Below are 19,288 nucleotides of genomic sequence, written 5' to 3'. Positions count from 1 at the left end.
GAGCCCTGCCATCCTCCTCTATGAACAGGGTTCAGTGTAATTTCCTTCTTTTTTTTTTTTTTTTGGTTTTTCTCCGGTACCGGGAACCGAACTCACGACCTTGCGCATAATTTCCTTCTTGATCAAAGAAAGTGATTTGTTTTATCCTCAGGCTTATGGAACAAAAATATTTTGGCCTTTGCATTGTTAAGGAAAACAGGAGAATCCAAAGGGAAAAATCAGTTCAGTACTTCCTTAGACACCATGGATTTTAGAGACCTACACTGTTTAACTGTGGCCTTGTTTTGCATGGATCTATAAGGCTCTGGTACAATGTGTGTGCTGAGTTCCTTGTGAGGGCTGGAGCAACTAGCCAAGGTCACGGTAATGCATGGGTAATTTAAAATAACACAAAGCAGCCCCAAATGCACCCTTTCACTCTCCAAACCTGATCAAATCTCAGCGAGGGCTTGAAATATGGACAAACTGAGTACAGGAACAACTCAAAATCAGACAACAGAAAAACAAGAAAATTGCCAATTCATCATCAGAAATGGCTTTGTTCTTTAGCATCAATTTTCACCCTGGTCTTCCAGCCCAGGTTAACTAGTTCCTCAAAAGGCAGCCCCAAAGATACTACCCTACGAGGACAATGGAAAAAGGCAGAAAGAGGAAGAATCGGGCTGAGCAGCTCGCCAGCCAACCATTTTACTACTCCCAGAAAGACAGGCTAGAAAAAACTTATGAACAGGCTTGGGCTTGCTCTGTGGGTCAAAGGTCAAGTCCAAGTCTCAGTGTGGAATAGTATTTGGAGACTTTTCTCGCCCTCGGCCGAGGGTCCTTAAGATGATACTACAGATAGACCTTGGGCATCCAGGGCTGGAGCCCAGGTCAGAGCCACAGGGAGTGGCACGCTGGTGTGTGGTTCAGCACCCCAGTTCAGAAGACAGGCTATGCGATCTGGCCATGCCAAGAATGTCCTAAATGACCACTCTTATTCACACTGCCCCTTATGCAAGAGGAACACCATTCTCAGAACCAAAGGCTTAAAAAACTCCCTCCTCTAACATAGCTGCACAGAAGAGTACTTGAAAAAATACCTTCCTAGGCAAGGGCTGCGTTGGCAGTTGGCAAGACTTGATCATAAGTAGCAGGAGTAGGTTTTGCTTTTGCTATGGTTTTTTGTCCCCATGTACTTACCTATTTTCTAGAAAAACACGTGCCATCTTCACAGACACCTATGCCAGGCCCTAGTCCCACATTAGCAAGCTGAGTAGAACTATGGGGCTGGCTTCTTTCTACTAATCAGAAGATGGTCTCAAGCTGCACAGAGGTGGCTCTTTGTGAGTCTTTCCCAACCAGCTACAGTACTTAAAGTTGAATATTATCTCAATTAGGGCAGTTTTTTCTTAAAAGACGAAATTTGATAAATACTACCTATATACTTTCACAACAAGCGTCTGATATTCCTGAATATACGGAGATGGGAAAAGGTGTATGTGTGCATGTGCATGCATAGAAATCACCAAAGCCGCCTACTTTGGAAAATGCACATGCACTACAAAGTGTCTGAGGAAGAAAAGATTCCCTGCAATCAAACATATTCTGAGTGGGGCTTAGGCAACTTCAAGGGAAACAAAACTCAAGAATAAAGAATACTATAGTACAAAATTATGGCCAAAAATACTGTATTTTTAACCAGCAAGATCATTGGGGCATTATTATACAACATTAGGTGTTTTTTTGCAAAACTAGTTCCCATCCCCAAACAATAGACAATACATGCATCCGAATGACATTTTAAGAACAGTAAATATGATTCATTTAAATACTGCAAGTTAAAAATGTTTTCTGACAAAACTCCCTAAGTACATAGGCCTAGTCAGGGTTTCCAACACGATGATGGTGAGGACTCTGCAGGAAGTTGTATTTAGAGAGTTCTTTGAGGAAAAGAAATCCACCAAAAACATGTTTCAATCAATGTAACCCAGTCAAAGTTACACAGTAATTTTCCATCTTTTTTCTAATCTTAAATATATTCTACTAAAAAACACTTTCTTCCCTGTTATTTTTCCCTGTCTACCAAAAGCTTCTAAGAAAGTCAAAATTCCTTTATCCAAGTAAGGTCCAAATTTACCCAATAGCTATTTTCAAAACATGTAAATATCACTAATTGTTGGGTTGGAATCATATGGGGAAATGGAGGCCATATGGTAGATAAGGAAGGCAAGGAAGAAATGAGTATCTGAGCACCTACTGTGTACTAGGTGTGTATGCATACTTTGAACATGGTTCTAGAGGCAAGAGTTACTGAAAGGGCAGGGGCAGTTGGAAGGAGAGCAGGAAATGGTTTGTTTTCTTAAGAAAACAAATGACAAGTTTAGACTCTGTACTAAAGTATCTACCAACCAGCAGGTGTCTGGCTCCAAAAATCTCTAGCTAGTCATATACAACTAAGCCATTTCTTTTCCTAATGTGATAGAACCAAAATGAAAACCCAAAGACACGGGTACCAGGACAGATCTATTAATGCTACATACGCTGGAAATGTGTAGAGAGAGATAAACATACAATTACTAGTTTCAATTTTTTGTGTGTTTCTAACCAAAGATTATCTCTTTGGAAGAAAATATGAATGTATGTACCAAGCTTACCTTATTTGTATCAACTGAGATGTTGCTAATGACCAATTAAGTGGTTTTAAACCCTTAGTTTTTAAGAAGCGCAGCAGTATACATTACAATATTTGGGTACACTTTATTTTCATATGGGTTAACATTCTGCTATATTTCATTTCATTCATTCTTTTTTGAGAAACTGAAAACAAAGGGAAATTGAGAGTAATCTGCAGGTAATCTGAGGGGAATTTCCAACCAATATATAAGTCTTGCAATAGCTCAGTATGCAGCCCTTTCTTCCCATTATTATTCTTTACTTTTTTTGCAAATAAAGTCATTTTGACCCAAATCCAGCATAAATAGCTTTTTACCAATTCCTACCTTAAGACAACTAAAATTTACAATCATGTGGCAGTATAAATTTTTAAATTACAGTTCATACACCTTGACAATCAAGATAGTCTGAAGTACAAAAAGTAAATTGCCCTTTAGCTGAATTTCCTTTTTACATATTAGGTCTCGCTAGTTAATCTACCAAAAAAAAAAAAGTTTCAGATGTTCTTCAAATACCTTTTGTAAATGTCATCTGTTAGTAAACAACATATGCAGGTTCCTAAATTTTGTTTTCAGTCAACTAATGACATTCAACAGAGCTCTTTATATGTCAATACTAAAAGAGAAAAAAATTATAAAACAAAACCCCAATAAACAAAACCCCACAAGTTCTAGGGGACTTACTGACTTCTGAATGGGCATGCTATTTCCCTTTGTTTCAGATATGAGGCACAAACTTCTAAATTTAAGCTTTGTAAGGCATAGTATAAACCTCCAATTTACAAATAAGGAATTCTCTGTGGGTTGGAACTGCCCCATCACACAAAAAAGAGGGAAAAATCATCTGTAAACTGGTACACTGCAATGTGTTCAGTGAGTCATGAAATGGCTGCTTGCCTTGGTATACTGAAGAAAGGTTGCTGTGTTTTGTGTTTTGAGTAAGACATGCCCAAGTCACCGTAAAACTCGCCACAAGCCTCCATACCTAGAGCATCAACAACAGGAGTCCAGCAGCACACGCTTAGAATGCTTGCAATCACAATAGAAGAGAAAGCATGAGTAAACTTTGTTTTTATACAAAACTGAAAAGAGTCCCTTCCCGCCCCTTCCCCTTCAATAAAACCCCAAAGAAACAACAAAAAATCTTTTAGCTTCGACTGACTAATGTGGATACAATTAGGTTTCTATGCGTCACTGCAGCTAGGGTGATCAATTTTTTCCTTTCTCAAAAGAAGGGATCCTGTCATGCACCCCAGGATGAGCAGTGAAGCCACAAACCTCAATTCTGCATAGCAAATTCCATCCCAACTGCATAAAGACAAATATAACAATCTCTCCCTGTTTTGCTCAGCTTCTATGAGCTTTGAAATCAGGTTTAATCGACTACATCTACTATATCTCTATTAAATAGAATATCTTGATTCCCTAAAACTGTAACACTTATGATCTTGTGATGAGGTTTCTCTATACACACTGTAGGCCATCAAATGTTGTTTACTTTTTTTTTCTTTTCTTTTTTTTTTTTTTTTTTTTTTTTTTTTTTTTTTTTTTTTTTTTTTTTTGCACCAAATTTATAAGATCGCCCTTTCAGGCAAGCAGTGGTCTCTAGCTGTTAAAACATCTCCTTAGTGGATCACAATAGCTTCTAAAACTGCCTTTCTAATAAAGGCCATCAGAGAGGTAATACTAAACTGTGCATTTGCCAAATAAGAATATGAATTGTATAAAAGCTCATATTCCAATCCTAGATCAAATGGCAAAAGTTCTACAAAGTTGGTTTCCATGTTTGTATAAAAGCTCCAACTGATTTTATGTATTTTGCTATGAAATTACCTTTGGGTCTTATAATCAGTATACCTCTACTCAGGAATGTGCAAATGATTTTACACAGCACGATGCTAGTACCGCTCTGTATGATAGTAAGTTTTGTTTTTCTTCTTTTCTAAATGGAAAAAAATATCCCTAGTCAGAAATAAACTGACAAATTTACATTCTCCTCTCTTAAAAAAGTAAATAAAATAACATTATTCAAAATGTGAATTAGCTATAAGACATACAATACAATTACATAGATACATATCAATACAGCACATTCAATTTGCCCCAAAATTAATGATTACAAAGCCAATATGGATGCTGCAATATCAAGAGAGATGTATGTACAATGATTAGAGCATTCATAATTGCACTACACCTACAGGCGGGATGTCTGTTAATTAAATTACAGGTGCTGTTCTGAGCAAGGAAAAGAAATAATAACCTGTGTGTTCTGAGACAAGGAGAGTGAAGAACATGAACATTTCATTACTACCGAGTAACTTTGGTACTCATCTAATAAACTGTTAATTTTTTCTCTCCCCTTTGTTACTCCAAAAAAAGTGATTAATACAGAAGTTTAGACTAGTGCCAAATAGTATCGAGACCAGCATCATGGCCTAATTCTAGCTTCCCAGCAGCTTTATAACAATCATGATTTATTTTCTTATATCACATTTTAACTTATGCTGCTTGACAGAAGCTAATCAATACATGTGCTGTATTTTTTGCATTTGCTGAAAAATTGCACATATAGAATTCCAAGCATCTCTCCTAGTAGGTTCAGTTACATAAATACATGTTCAACAGAACACTGAGAGGGTACAACTGAATCAAGTTCACAAATTTTCTTCATGTTCAACTTAGTCACCAGTTCAAGAAGATCCTGAATATGGTAAACTAGTAGTCACTTTTTTTTTTTTTTTTTCAAATTAAAGGTGTTAGGATAATACTATCAACTGATGTTCTTGGCAAACTTACTTGAACTTAACATAAAGAGTAAATAAAACTGGCTTCAAACACAGAGACATAAGCAGATTTCACGATAAACCACAAAGGATACTTTTCTATACTGATGATTTGGACAGTCAACATGGGACATGAACAATAAACAATACGATTTAAGGGCAAAGAAAAGAATGGACCGTGAGAGTCAAATTTACAGTTACCAATCGTTTGGCAATTGTATTTCAGGTTCATCCTCAGCCAGTCACCTTAAAGTTCACAGTCTTACTCTCTTACATTTTAAGATGCTGGCTTTCATTAAGCGCTTTTTAATCTATTTTGTTTGACAAACGGCCAGCTTTGGCAGCACATACCCAAAATAAAAACCATTTTAAAATTGTGGCCCAAACACAAAGGAAAAAAAAGAGCAAAGGAAAAGCTGGAACTAAAAAAAACAGAACAACCTCTAAAAAGAATCTGGATAGCAGCCATTTGGGGAATGTAGTGTTTGTTGGCATATTTTTTGGCATCTGCAATTTAAAGAGAGAGTTAAGGAAAAGAAGGTAAGGAGAGAAAAAAGAAAAAAAAAAAAGAAGCAAGAAATGGAGGAAGGAAAAAGAAGCAAAAAAAGAAGGAAGAAAGGGAAGCAAGAAAGGGAAGAATGGCACATGGATTTCAAAAGAACGGACTCCCACTTTGCATGTTTGCCCAGCCCTCCAATTTCTGAGTGTTTTTCTGGGCAATCAGACTACGGCTAAGGTCAATATCCAGAAGAAATGATGCATAACTGTTCAATGGGCATCCACTGTCACAGTCCAAAGTGAGACAACTATATAGATATAAAATGAAACACTACATTTGTATGGAGCATAATACAGAACCATAGTAGTAATACATATAGTCCTTCAGCAAATACTACAAATTGTTAGGTTAAGCTGATGTTGGATGGCTTAAATCGAATGACAATGTCCTGACTATCATTCGAGAGAAAAACTTGACCAAGAATGGAGTTAGAATAAAGGCTGTTGTAACCTGGGAGAAAAAGTCAAGAAGGAGATTTGGATTAGGAAAAAGAGGGAAATCAGCTTTGTTTTTCTCAGTAGAAAAGGAAAGAGAGGAGAGGGGGAGGGGGGGAGAGAGAGAGAGAGAGAGAGAGAGGGAGGAGAGACTTACTTTGTGAGTACATGACTGAGAATGTAAAATAGATCGAGTCATAAGGTTTTGCCTAAAAAAAGAGAGAGAGGAAATGTGTTGGGACTGTACTTCAGCATCCTCTGTTTTTCCTCTGAATAGTTTAAATAAAATCATAATATTTACTACAAACTCTGTGGATACACTCACAGAGTCCAGGACGGCAATAAATAGTATTATGCAAATTGTTTTCCACAGAAATACAGTCCCTCTTGTACATCTCCAACAGCCCACCGGGGAAGGGGAGGGCAGCTTCTGGGAGGCACAATTAGACCAGGTTGTACTCCTTCAGGTTCAACTGCAGAATGGTGTCCTTGACGGCTGCAAAGACAAAGCGGATGTTCTCGGTGTCGGTGGCGCACGTGAAGTGGGAGTAGATAATTTTGTCACTGTCTGGGTTCAGGTCCACGAACATCTTCAAGATGAATTCTCGAGCTGCCTGAGCGTCTCGCTGGGGTCCTATTTGCAAAGGGAAAAGAAGGAGCTTGTCAGCTCATCCATTAATACATCTGTTCATCACTCATTCAGTAAGTATTTATTATGTCATTGCTCGTGAAGGGTAATCTTCCCTGCAGATATGATCATGTTTCCTAATACCACTGTTTGTAATCTTTTGGTAACTTTAATTTTACAGTCAGTTCATCCATCCACCCACCAATAAAATACTGGTTAAGTGAAAAACAGAGAGACGACTTGAAGGCCAGATTGTTTTTTCCTTTATTCGAATTCCTTGGCTGACAGAGAGGACTGCAAGGTGTTCAGTAAGGGAATGATAGCATACTTCGGTTCCATTGAAGGAGGTGCTCCGGCTCTATAAAAAGTATGCACACACATACAGCTGCCTCAGGCCTTCTTATCAATCTGGCCCCTGTTATGGATCACTTTTACATTCTGCAGATTAAAATCTCATAATGAGCATCTGGACTTTCAGGTGAGGTCCATCTACAATAGTCTTCTGCAGTCTCATTTTGTTGACTTCTCGTGTTTCTGAGCATTCTACATTTATAAAACATTCAATTCACCATGCATGATTATGAAAAAAACTTGGTTTGCATTTTCTCACATTGATTTGTGTCTCTTATGTACCAAGCATTGTCCTAGATACTTTAGTATAAAGACTGTGATATATTTATCAGAATAAATTAGAAGCAGAGTAATTTTGTAGTGAACTCTTAGATAGGAGACCAAAGCAGAATCAGCAGAAGCAAAGCATCAATAAATTGGACTTTAGCAAAACTGAAAACTTCTGTGCATCAAATAACAGTTAAGCAAACAAACAGACAACCTGCAGAGTAGGGGAAAATATTTGCAAATTCCACATGAAAGAAGGATTTAGCATCTAGAATATAAAGAACTCCTATAACAAAAAGGCAGACAACTTGAAAAAGTGAGCAACAGAGATGAGGATATAGGTCAGCAGTAGACAGCAGAACACTTGCCTCGCATGACCAAGGCCCTGGCTTTGAGCTTCAGTTCAACCAATGAATGAATGAATGAATGAATGAGTGAACAAGCAAGCAAGCAAGCAGAAAAGATCTGAATGACATTCCTTCAAAAAGAAGACATACAAATGACCAATATGCATATGAAAAAATGCTTGACTCTGTTACTCATTTAGGGAAATGCCAACTAAACTCATAAGAAGACACACCTTCTCACCAACTAGAATGGCTGTAAGGTTTTTTTCCCAATAAGCACGTACATTTATTTTAAATCACCTTGGTACACAGTACAGATTGAAGTTTTTAACGAACTGAAACAGAAATTTCTAAATACAGTAGTGTCTGCCTATGCATTAAGTACCTGTAAGGTAAAATAAGGTATCTGACAGAACTACATCAGCATGAACAAATCGGATGAAAATTCTGAAAAGGTTTCTGTATATCTTCTGGATTAAGAAAACCCAAAACTACTGGCTCAAGATACTACATTGCTAAAAGGAAAGGAGAAAAAAGAGGGTGTGAATCTGTTGCAAGAGCTCACCTGCAGGCCTGCAAATCTAACTTCAGATGGTTTTGTTAGAGAAGTGCCCACAATTACAGGAGCTTCCAATCATTTCCACAAAATTTCCTACATGTGCTGACATTAATGTGCAGCAATAAATGCTTATCCAGGTAGGTGACAATTACACCACTGCAGCTCACTTTTGCCAACTTGTGAGGATGGAAATTCTGTGTATTTTCAAATGAATCTTACAGCACTCACTAAATACTAACTGGCTGTAAGTTTTAAAAAGTAGTAATTAACTACTGGCAAGGACAGGAAGAAGTCTGTACCCTCATGCACTGGTGGTAAGCACATACAATGGTGCAGCCATTGTAGAAAACAGTTTGCAGAAAACTTTTCCTTAAAAAGCTAAATAAAAAATTCCCATGTGCCTCAGCAATTCTACTCCTAGGTCTGCAGCCAAAGGATGTGAGAGAAGGGGCTCCCACTGACCCGTGTTCCTGCAGCATTAGTCACAACAGCCAGTAAGTCGACACACCCCAAGTGCCCATTTGCTGGTGAGCAAATGAGCCAAATGTAGTATGGCCTTTGATCAAACAGCCAAAAAGAGCAATGAAATTGTGACAGATGCTACAAGGTGTATGAACCTTGAAAACACATAAATAAAATAAACTAGATGTGAAGAAATACTGTATAGTACCTCTTAAAACAGGTACCTAGGCAGATTCACAGAGAAAGTGTAGTAGTAGTAACCGGGGAACAAGAGGAAAATGGGGTATCTATTTGCTTAACTGGGGTGGTAAAAAATATTTTGGAAATACTGTGATGGCTGCACCTTATTGTAAATGTTAATTAATGCCATGGAGTTGTAATTAAAAAGGTTATGATGCAATATTTGGGATACATATAACTCTCAGAACTCTATGGAGAACCAGGCCACCACTTCTAACTAAATGCTTTCTGATTATCAGACAGTCAACTTGAAAACTTTTAAACTGATCTTAGTGCTAACTGGGATCATTCTTATGAGCTTATATCTAGTGTCAGAAGTTAGGAGGAAAGAGTTATGAAAACAAATATATTAATAAAAGTATTGTTCCAATTTTTGACTTAGGTGCCCATAACTGAGATTTCTGACAGCAACTGAGAAGGCTGGCATCATATGAAATAAAAGCACACTAATTAAAAAAACAAAGGTTATATAATTATTAAAATTTTTTTAATGAGAAAGAGACCAAGAGATGGAGGGCAGGGGAGGTGGTAGGGAACATAAAAAGAATTAAGATGTGTTACGTATATGTCCCAGCTCCCCATGATGAATGTGATCACTATACACTGCAAACCTATGCTAATAAAAATTTAAAAATATCTAAATATTGAATGTCCTATATTTTTCAATTACTATGGTTAACTTCCTAGTTCCATAGTAGTGCTAAAAATATTTAAAACTAGAGACTAATCGATTGTTAGAACAGAAGCATGTTATTTTCATAAAATCCTGTATTATTTCTGGCTTGTGACTGATCTGTATGATTTTGTACTTAAGTCTATTTGGGAAGGAAGGGACCACAGTTTTTTTTCTTTTTTATCTACCCAAAGAATATCAGAACCAGATTCAAGTTCACTGAAGTATACTTGGCGTGTATTGCTCGTAAGCATAAATTACTGTGTAAATAAACAGAAACTACAAAGAAACCATTCTGTCCATCATAGTAGAATAGAATTCCTTAGTCTCTATGAACAATTTTGCAATTCAAGTTCATGTAGAATGGTAATTCCTCTTCTGAACAGAAATACAGAAATGGTATTCAAGGGGCTGGGGATTTAGCTCAGCAGCACAACGCCTGCCTGGCAAGCGTGAGATTGTGAGTTTGATTCCTGGTACCAGAACCGCCCCCATCAAAAAAGAAATGGTATTCATTATGATTATGACCTTGTAAGTGCAGAAATGTGGAAGTGTGAAGTTTATAGTACTATAAACATGCTTACTACAAAAACATCACTACAGAGTGGGCCTAGATGTTTTTAGCCTTAGCTCATCTTATGAGGGCTTTCAAGTCTCATGAAATGACAGCTGCATTTGCTTTGAGAATAACAAAATCAGTGTCTTTTCTTCTTCTGTGGCCACATTTCCTATGGGTATTATGTGTGTACTGTGGGAGGTTAACAGTAAAAACATCTTTGGATATCAGTGTATTCACAACAGGCACATACTGGAAGGGAAATGCTCATAAGTTGATGAGGAATCTGGTGGAATTATGAGACTAAGATTTTTAAAGAGACGAAGAAAATGTTGCAGAGAGAAACAGTTCTGTAAGCACTCAACAAAGTTTTTTTGTGGGGGGCAGAATAATTACTTGCACTGTGGCATGGCTACAGCTGCTGCAGCTCGAGTCTGGGGGTGTGTTTCAAGCCTTGTAGACACGCAGTATGATCTACCCTTATGCAAGCAGGGCAGGGAAATGAGCTGGCCCTGGGGGCGCTCGGTGGGGACATGGTATGTCATGTTCCATCCATTGATTCTCACCTAAAGCTGAGAACAATTAAGAGTCTGCTTCACATGCATGTTACTCAGGGAGATTTTGTGTTGAAAGAACTAGCATGTTAGGGAGGACAGCAAGGAAACTAAACATTACGTTACTTCTGACCACAGTATGCTTGCATAGGCATTTACACCTTGTCTCCAGGATAGAGGCAAAATAAAAGGTTTTCAAGAGAAAAAACTATTTATAGTCAGATGTTGTTTGCTTTTAAAAGAAAAGCAAAGCACACAAGAAAATGTACTTGGACGGAGAATGTAGATATATTGCTAACAAAAAAGGGGCACCCTTTCTACAACCTGGCAACATCCCCAAATGTATATATTTTAATTCACCAGTTTCCATATCCTTGCATGTATTTGAGATGGGAACTTTAGTGTGTTAAACAAGTAATACTTGCCTTCCGTGTACCAGCACCATGCCAAATACATGTGGGATGAAAGGATGACTAAACCTCCATCCCTGATGTGTTTGTGTCTTTACAGAAAGCTATGAAGCCAAAGTTATTTTTAGTTTATGATTATTTCCCCAGGAGCTTGCAGAAGTGCAAAAACACTGCTGAACCAATACACACCATGGATATCGTCTGTTGGAAAGCAATTTTAAATATAGTCTATTATCTTGCTGCAACACACATCCTGTGGTAAGGACTTCTGCGTTTGGCTCTCACCTGGGCCATATGCTGTGCTAAGTGATTTCCATATGACTCTATTCAGTCACTTTTTACTCCAGAAGAAACAAAGGACATATTTAACAAACTTATCTAAAGCAATATGACAACTGAGAGCCATTACTGTCTGAACTAGGGGTCGGCTAACTTGTGCTATAAAGAGCCAGTGACTGAATATTCTAGGCTTTGCAGATCATTCACTCTCTGTCAGAGTTACCCACTTCTGCTGTGGTAGCATAAAGGCAGCCACAGCAATGGTGTGGCTATATCTCAGAAACCTGTTACTTATAGAAACAGATAGCAGGCCATAGTTTGCCTCTCCTAATCTACACTGAGGCTCTTATAGGGCAATGGCTGTGACTCATTTGTTTTAGGGAGGTTGGATGTGGATGTACTTAATCAACAAGTACTTCTAAGAATAGATGGGTGTCCAGTTGCTGGGAATTTCACAGCCTACTTGAGAAAGGCAAGATCTCCAAGGATAAAGCGAGTAATGCATATAGAAGTAATGCAGTGGGCACGGCAGATTCTAAGTGGCATGTGAGAGCTTGAAGGACAGCTACTATTGCTAAGAATCACGGGACTTCTCTGGGCCATGAAGTACCCCCAAAGTAAATGTTTCCTAAATATTCATTATGTGTCAGGCATTATGTGAAATGTTACATGTATGTTATCTGTTACAGTCTATAAAACAATCCCATGAGTTTGGTCCAAAGGCCCAGAAAAACCAAATGATTTTGATTATAGTTCTACAATAGGAAAAGTTAGAACTAAGGTTTAAACCTGACTTCAGAGATGAGCTCCTGACCACAAAACTGCTTTCTCCCCAGGCAGACGTAGGGGTAGGTTGTAACTAAATGAAAGGGAGGGAAAGAGGAAACTATAATGGCCGATACACAATTGGTCAAAACTACTGGATTACTCCTTCCTCTGATCTGATTATTTCAAAACACATGACGCCTTCTTTTTCTGTAACTTTAAACATTAGGGTATAAAACGTTTTGTGTCATTACAAGACAGAGTGAACAATAACTTGGACTTCAACAGTCACCACACACCGGCTCAGCAGTCACAGGGCACTGCGTGTGACGACTCTGGTGCTGGCAGGCAAAACCATCCTCAGCGGCTGACACTTACCATCATATTCTGGGAAGTAGTCAACTAGGTGGGAATACATAATTTTCTCCTCTAGAAGATCCTTCTTGTTTAAGAACAGAATAACGGAGGAGTTTTGGAACCAGGGATATGTGATAATCGTTCTGAAGAGTGCTTTGCTTTCCTCCATTCGGTTCTGGAAAAAAAAAAGTCAGAAAAAAAGGGAATGAATGATGTGATTATACTCAATTTGTGTTAATTTCAATAAGTGAAACCCATCTTCTGATGCTTTTAATAGCTTTGAGTTGGACCTGTAATAACTTATATGCAAATGATTCACGATACATGTTGGCTGTTTTCATTATGCAAACTCCAGCTGACAAGCACAATAAAATAGTAATAAATATCTGCTGAAATAACTTCTCAGGATGAAAGAGAAAATAAAGCCTAGATAATCATGTGGTATCTAATATAATGTCATAAATGTCTACCAAAAATTTATTTATGACCAAATACTTAAGATCTGAATTAAGAACTAAATATCAGACTTACTTTGCATTTCTAAAAATACATATATTTGGAACCTCACAATTAACTGTTTTCAACATTCAAGGCTAAGTTAATTAATTCTTTGCCCAAAGCACATCTATATTTCTAGCATTATTACTACTAGAAAAAAATACATATGCCTTGATAAACACATGTTCATCAGTGTACATATTCTCTTCAGGTTTCACTACGATGTTCATACAAACTGTGAAGATGCACCTGTTATAACCTGGAGATACAAGACTAATATGTCTTACCTTCAACACTGAAGTGGAAGTGCTCTTTCCTGAGACTATACTTTCAAACCTACTTAGTAACAGAAACCCTAAATGGGTTCTCAAGGAAATGAGTCAGTTTGGTCATATGCATCAAGATGCTAATTGAGGCTACTCCTGAGGAAAAAAATCACTCCTCACAGTTACCACTGACCAAAAGCCAGAGAGCCTCACAGCTTCTTCCTTATCTCTCTACCAGCTGTTTCTCTCAGACCTACTCTCTTCTCAAAATTACCTGCACTCGTGAGCCACAGGTAAAGGCTGTAGACTTGGAGAGTTTCCCCTTTCTCCAAGGATATAAAAGCCATAGTGTACCAGAACACTCTGTCCTGGTCCTTCCTTCCTTCCATGTTATGACTGAGTTTTCCCAGCAATGAAAAAGGCTTCCTGGGATTGAGACCACTTCTGCCTCTAAGGGGTGTCTCGGCAGGTTAAACCAGAACATCAAATGCCCTGCCACATGAGTTGGTTCAGAGGTAGACTGTAACCCAGGCCTCTGTCCTGGTGAGGCTTCCTCCTCTGGTTTATGGCAATTAGTTTAGCCAAGCACTTGCGCTGGCTAGTCAACCCTAGGACTTTTGCTGAGAACTCTGGGGCAGGAAATTTTGCTTTCCTGGAGAGAGCAGGAGAACAATGACAACCTCAGGAGCTTCTTGCAGCACCTTTTCATGGGACAGAATAGAGGCCAGTCCTACTCACCTTGTTCTAACTGCTTGCTCTGGCCCCACCTTTGGATTTTTCAGTATCAACAGTCTGTAAATTCCTTTTATTTTTTAGGCTGTTTTTTTTTTTTTTTTAAGCTAGTTGGTGCTATGTTCTTCTGGTTATTAATATAGAAATTACTTCCAGTTGATATAACTGGGTACATTGTTTTCCAACTTGTAAAAGGAAAGGACTGAAATCCTTGCAGGATGACCACTGAAACTAGGGGCTTAAATTTCTACCTTCTGCTCAGAGTGTTCCTCCTGTAGGATACACTTCAGCTCTCGCAGTGCCCACAAAAGCCTGGTCAGTTCACTCTGTGCATGATCTTCTGTACCTCTAGGAAATTCTCCACCACATACAACTTTCTAAATCCTGAGTATATCTTGCTCTTTTTCATTTTTTAAAGTGTGCTGATTAAATTCAAAATGAAAGGACACACTTTTCAAAAGCAAACCTTTACCAAAATCAGGTAAAGTTGCTCCTCACCAATTTAGTCCACCTTTAGTTTTGTGCCTATAGTTGCTTAATGTTGATGAAATATGTAGGCTGTGAAAAATTACTTCATAGCTCAAGGGACAGAGTTCACACAATTTTACCAACTGACATGTCCAGGCTCTCAACACATTTTTACTATCTATATGCCTTTTATTTGTTATCACAGTCATTGGCAAAATTTTAAACCCTGAAAATGTATTCTCTGAGGAATGATCCCTTGTAGCTTTACTTACTTAGTTACTTACTTACATATATATATAATTTATTTGGAACCAGGAATTGAACTCAGGACCTTGTGTTTGCCAGACAGGCACTGTGCCACTGAGCTTTATCCCTGGACCACTTTACACTTTATTACAGGCTAAAAACTTAAGGGGTACAGAAAAACCCTCTCTTAAGTGGGTTAGATAGTAACATCACTGATGGGAGAGGCAGTATTTCTTTTTTTCTTACTTATTGTTGGAGAAAGTCTAGACAGCCATACTGGAGATGGTCTTCGAAGAAGCCATATCTGCAAGGTAAATATGTACACCTTGCTGTCCATCAGAAAGACATCATTACACTTTGCATTCCCTGATGGGTATAAGGGCTCTTAAGGAAACAAAAGGTCCTCACTGGCCCTATTCTGGCTGGAATCCTCAAGGTGACTCACACGGAGGGTAGAGGGAGGGCAAGGGGTCCTGACTTTGAATCCACATAGAACTTTGTCTTTAATTAAAAGTTTCAAGGCTAGGCTGGAGTCTCTCTGCTGAATACAGTCTACCAGGAGGGAGCACAGACCAGCATGTAGGCTGTAAGTCTCACCTGAGCCCAGAACTGTGTACCAAAGACAACCTGCCTAGAAGCTGCTACTCTGTGTCCAGAGCTGCGGTGGCCAGAGCCACTCTGGCTACAGAGGCTGCTAACTGGGGTGCCTCCCTGAAGCTCTGGCTGGATATGCAGCTTGGGGCTGTTCACAATGTGCTGGGTGGACTGGGGCTTGGAGAGACTGGGGCTTAAACCTTTAGTTCAGTGGGAAGCTAGAGAGTAAACGGCAGCTTCTGGGTAGCAGCATCACTGGGCCTTTGTCCAGCCCCACCAAATGGAGCCTCTGAGGATTTCCTGGCCCAGTAATGCTGATGCCACTGGCCTTTGTGAAGCCACCTGGGATCTCACCAAAACAAGGATTCTTGCAGCACTGAGCAGGCTGACAGTCTGCATTACTATGAGGTTCCCAGGTGTGGCATACACTGACACACTGAGGTGCAAGTTTTAGAGCCTCAGCAAAAAAGAGGATGGTGACACTCTATCCCATTTTTAGAATAAGAACAGCAAGTAGATATGTCCACTGAACAGCAAGCAGATATGTCTCTAAGTCCTCTAGAAATTCTAACCACACCAGCTTTGTTCCTTCTCAATTTTTCGTTTTATGATTCTTACTTTATCTTATGCAATCGGTGTTGTACTCTGCAGTGAAAATCCCTTGTGCTTCCCTTACTCTACCATGAGAAAATATTTAAAAACTCATACTTTCTGTATCAAAGCCCTAGGCTAAATCCGAAAGGGACTAAGTTAGATTTTCACAATGCCTCACAGGGTAGTAGATTGTACAAAGCATGAGGCACAGTCTACTCTGCTCAGAGAAAACTGAAACCTGCGTGAGAACAGGAGACTTGGTAGCACTTGCTTTTTAGTAACTTGCCAAGGCATGAGGTTTTGAGGAGGAAAACAAAAAAGAAACGATGAGACAGGTGTGTGTCAAATGATAAAAACAGAAAAACAAACCTGAAAAACTAGGGATCTTCCTTTCTATAGGGTTTTAAAAGCTGGGAGATAAAGTGGGTCAAAGAGGATAACAGTAAAGGTTTTACTCTCCCACACATACAGGGCTCCTTGGTAACAGGATGGCCTGGCCTGTGCCTGGGCCCAAGGAGGCTTGAACTTTTGTCACTCCACTCACCACTTCTGGGGAACCCAGGGAAAGGAGGCCCTGACACAGGTGAAAAGGGTGGAATGGGAACAAAAGAGATGGGAGGGGCCTGTCAAAGCTGGCCCTGCCTGGTTTCCAACCCCTATGGGAAGGGAAGCCCAAAGTGGCCACAGAGCCTGGGGACTGGCAGTGTGCGAATGACCAAGGGAGCCCAGTGGGTCTCTCTGAGGTCACCTGCCTCAAGTACACATGGCCAAGGGAACGTTTCACTTGCTCCGGCCACATGGTTAGGTAAGCCATTCCTCCCATGGGCTGGAAGCAGCACAGGAGCAGCAGTAAGTTGGGATGCATTAACCCCTATGCCCAGGCCTGGGGAGGAGGTACTCTCTGCTGCCTGTTTGTAGCTGCAAGCAGGATGGTGTGAACTGTGAATGGCCTTCCTTAACACTTAGTCCTGTTCAAGCCATACATGGAAGTTCTTACACTTTTGATTTTTATCATCTCATATCAGTTCTCAAGAGCCTACTCTCTAAAAACTACTGTATTTTAATACGATCTCCTAACACACGAGTGGCTAACACCATCTACAAGGTGAAGTCCTGCGTTCTAGCCTGGTATTTGCAGGTTGGCATGGCCCGATCCCAGTCTACATCTTTAATCCAAGCTGCTGTACTAATGCTTTCTCCTCCAGATGATGACATTCAATATCATCACTGTCACACAGTGTAACTGTAGTCCACAATGGTATCTCCCCTATCCTAATCCTTCAAGGTCCAGGTTAACTGGACTTCCCCACTTAATCCGAGTTCTCTGAGCCCTGAGGCTTGCCTCTTCCTCCCACCTCCACAGCTGCTGTGCTATTCCCGGTTTGCCCACCAGTCAGTGGCACATATGGTGCATTTGCTGGCTGCTGGCTGAGCACAAGTGAGTGAGCAGCACAGTTCCACAACTGAAGAGAAAAAGGCACGTTGGTGCATAACTGCAGATCCACACGGTGGGCTGGCAGTTAATGAAGAAAACAGGAGTGTGGGGTCCACTGGAAAGAAAGGTTAATTTTTTGGTGGGTTAAGTAAGGTAGAAAAGAAAAGGCAGTTTTGGGTTGAATCATGATGGATGAGTGAGAGACTATGAGGGGAAAAAAAAGCAAAAGCAAGGTAAGGGAAAATTTAAATCCACAACCTTTGAAAGAATTTGAAAATTCTACATGACATGATTTACAAAGGCTTCTGATCTCTGGAGCTTGTACATTAAATAAGAAAATTCTCTGTGCTGAAAAAGGGAAACACTTCCTCCTCATCTGCATTGTATGGTAGGGGCCCGAGATGGCACAAACACGCTAAGTTTCATGTGCCCAGCCATGGCAGCTCCTGAAATAACCTGCTCAGTTTGCAGTGCCTGTGTGCTCCAAAGCATGGATGTCCACTGAAAAGCCCTGGGGACCCCCACAGGAAGGCACACTGAATGCAGTGATTTGCTCTCCTTCTGGCTCAGGAGAAAATGTTTCTCTGAGGGAAGCAAAGGCCTGTTCCAGGCAATAGGCCCCAAGACCCAGAGAGAAGCTGGCTTTCCTCAGGCTGTGATCTGACCCTAATCTCTGCAGAAACTATTACCAAAGGGGCCTAATGGGGTCCTAATATTCTAGGTCTAATATTTTATATTTATATATTTTGTAGGTTCAATACCATCAAGAACTAAAGTTTGCTTGTAGGGTGCTTTTCCTTTTCTCTGTCTGCCAAGCTGATACCCCTCCTCTCAAAAGTCTGCATCAACTAGAGATTTAAATGTTCTTTTCAATAGTTTTTGTAACACCTCATTACCTTGCCAGTACACACATACATGCTCTTCTTATGAAGTTTACTCTTTTTAAAGCAAATAACAAATTCAGACTGAGACCCTTAATTTTTTAACCTGGTATAAATAATTACCTACCTGCCTGCCTATCCTTGATATTTCTGGCTTATTAACACTCTGATAAACCATGTTGTGTCACATTTCCTGTAAGATCTAGAATGCAGCTCTTAAGTGCAAAATGAGACACTGAAGAAATAAACATGCAGAATATCCAACTGGCTCATTATCCAGGGCCTGAAAGTCTACTGCCTGCCTGCCTGCCTGTCTACTGCTCTGAGTTGGGGGTCCATTGTTGGAGGTAGGAAGGACCCCAGGGAAATCTGGACAAAGCTTTCTGGAGTACACAGATCCCTTCAGAATTCAAGAGACACAATCTGTGTGATAAGCTTTCCATTAAAAAAGGTCAGGTCCACACACTCTACCCAGTGAGCAAGGCCCAGGCACACAGACATAAACCAAAAGCTTGCGTTTGTCTGGGAGGCACATTACACAGCAGAAGGAAAAAGCATACAGTGTACGATGATGCCTCATGGTATTTTTCTTAACCCAGATTTTCAGAGTTACAGGTCTTTTTACCTGTAAACCAGCTATACACTAACAATTTATAGTTAACTAATAATGCTAGCTACACACTAACAATTTATAGTTAA

General features: G+C 39.6%; 1 protein-coding gene across 2 annotated transcripts in view; it reads right to left on the bottom strand.

The window, feature by feature from the left end:
• Positions 1–1,650: 1,650 nt before the first annotated feature.
• Positions 1,651–19,288, bottom strand: part of Gnaq (guanine nucleotide binding protein (G protein), q polypeptide) — a 277,251-nt gene continuing 259,613 nt past the window's right edge. For both annotated transcript variants that reach the window (XM_005408301.2, XM_005408302.2), the window contains exons 6-7: positions 12,897–13,050; positions 1,651–7,061 (exon numbers count right to left, since the gene is read on the bottom strand). In XM_005408301.2, the coding sequence (XP_005408358.1) occupies positions 6,871–7,061; positions 12,897–13,050 (345 nt within the window). In that variant the 3' untranslated portion in view covers positions 1,651–6,870. The remainder of the gene's footprint in view (positions 7,062–12,896; positions 13,051–19,288) is intronic.

This window comes from Chinchilla lanigera, unplaced genomic scaffold (genome assembly GCF_000276665.1).
Source record: "Chinchilla lanigera isolate Chin_1 unplaced genomic scaffold, ChiLan1.0 scaffold00111, whole genome shotgun sequence".
NCBI classification, from domain to species: Eukaryota; Metazoa; Chordata; class Mammalia; order Rodentia; family Chinchillidae; genus Chinchilla; species Chinchilla lanigera.
This window is presented reverse-complemented; position numbering and strand designations above follow the sequence as displayed.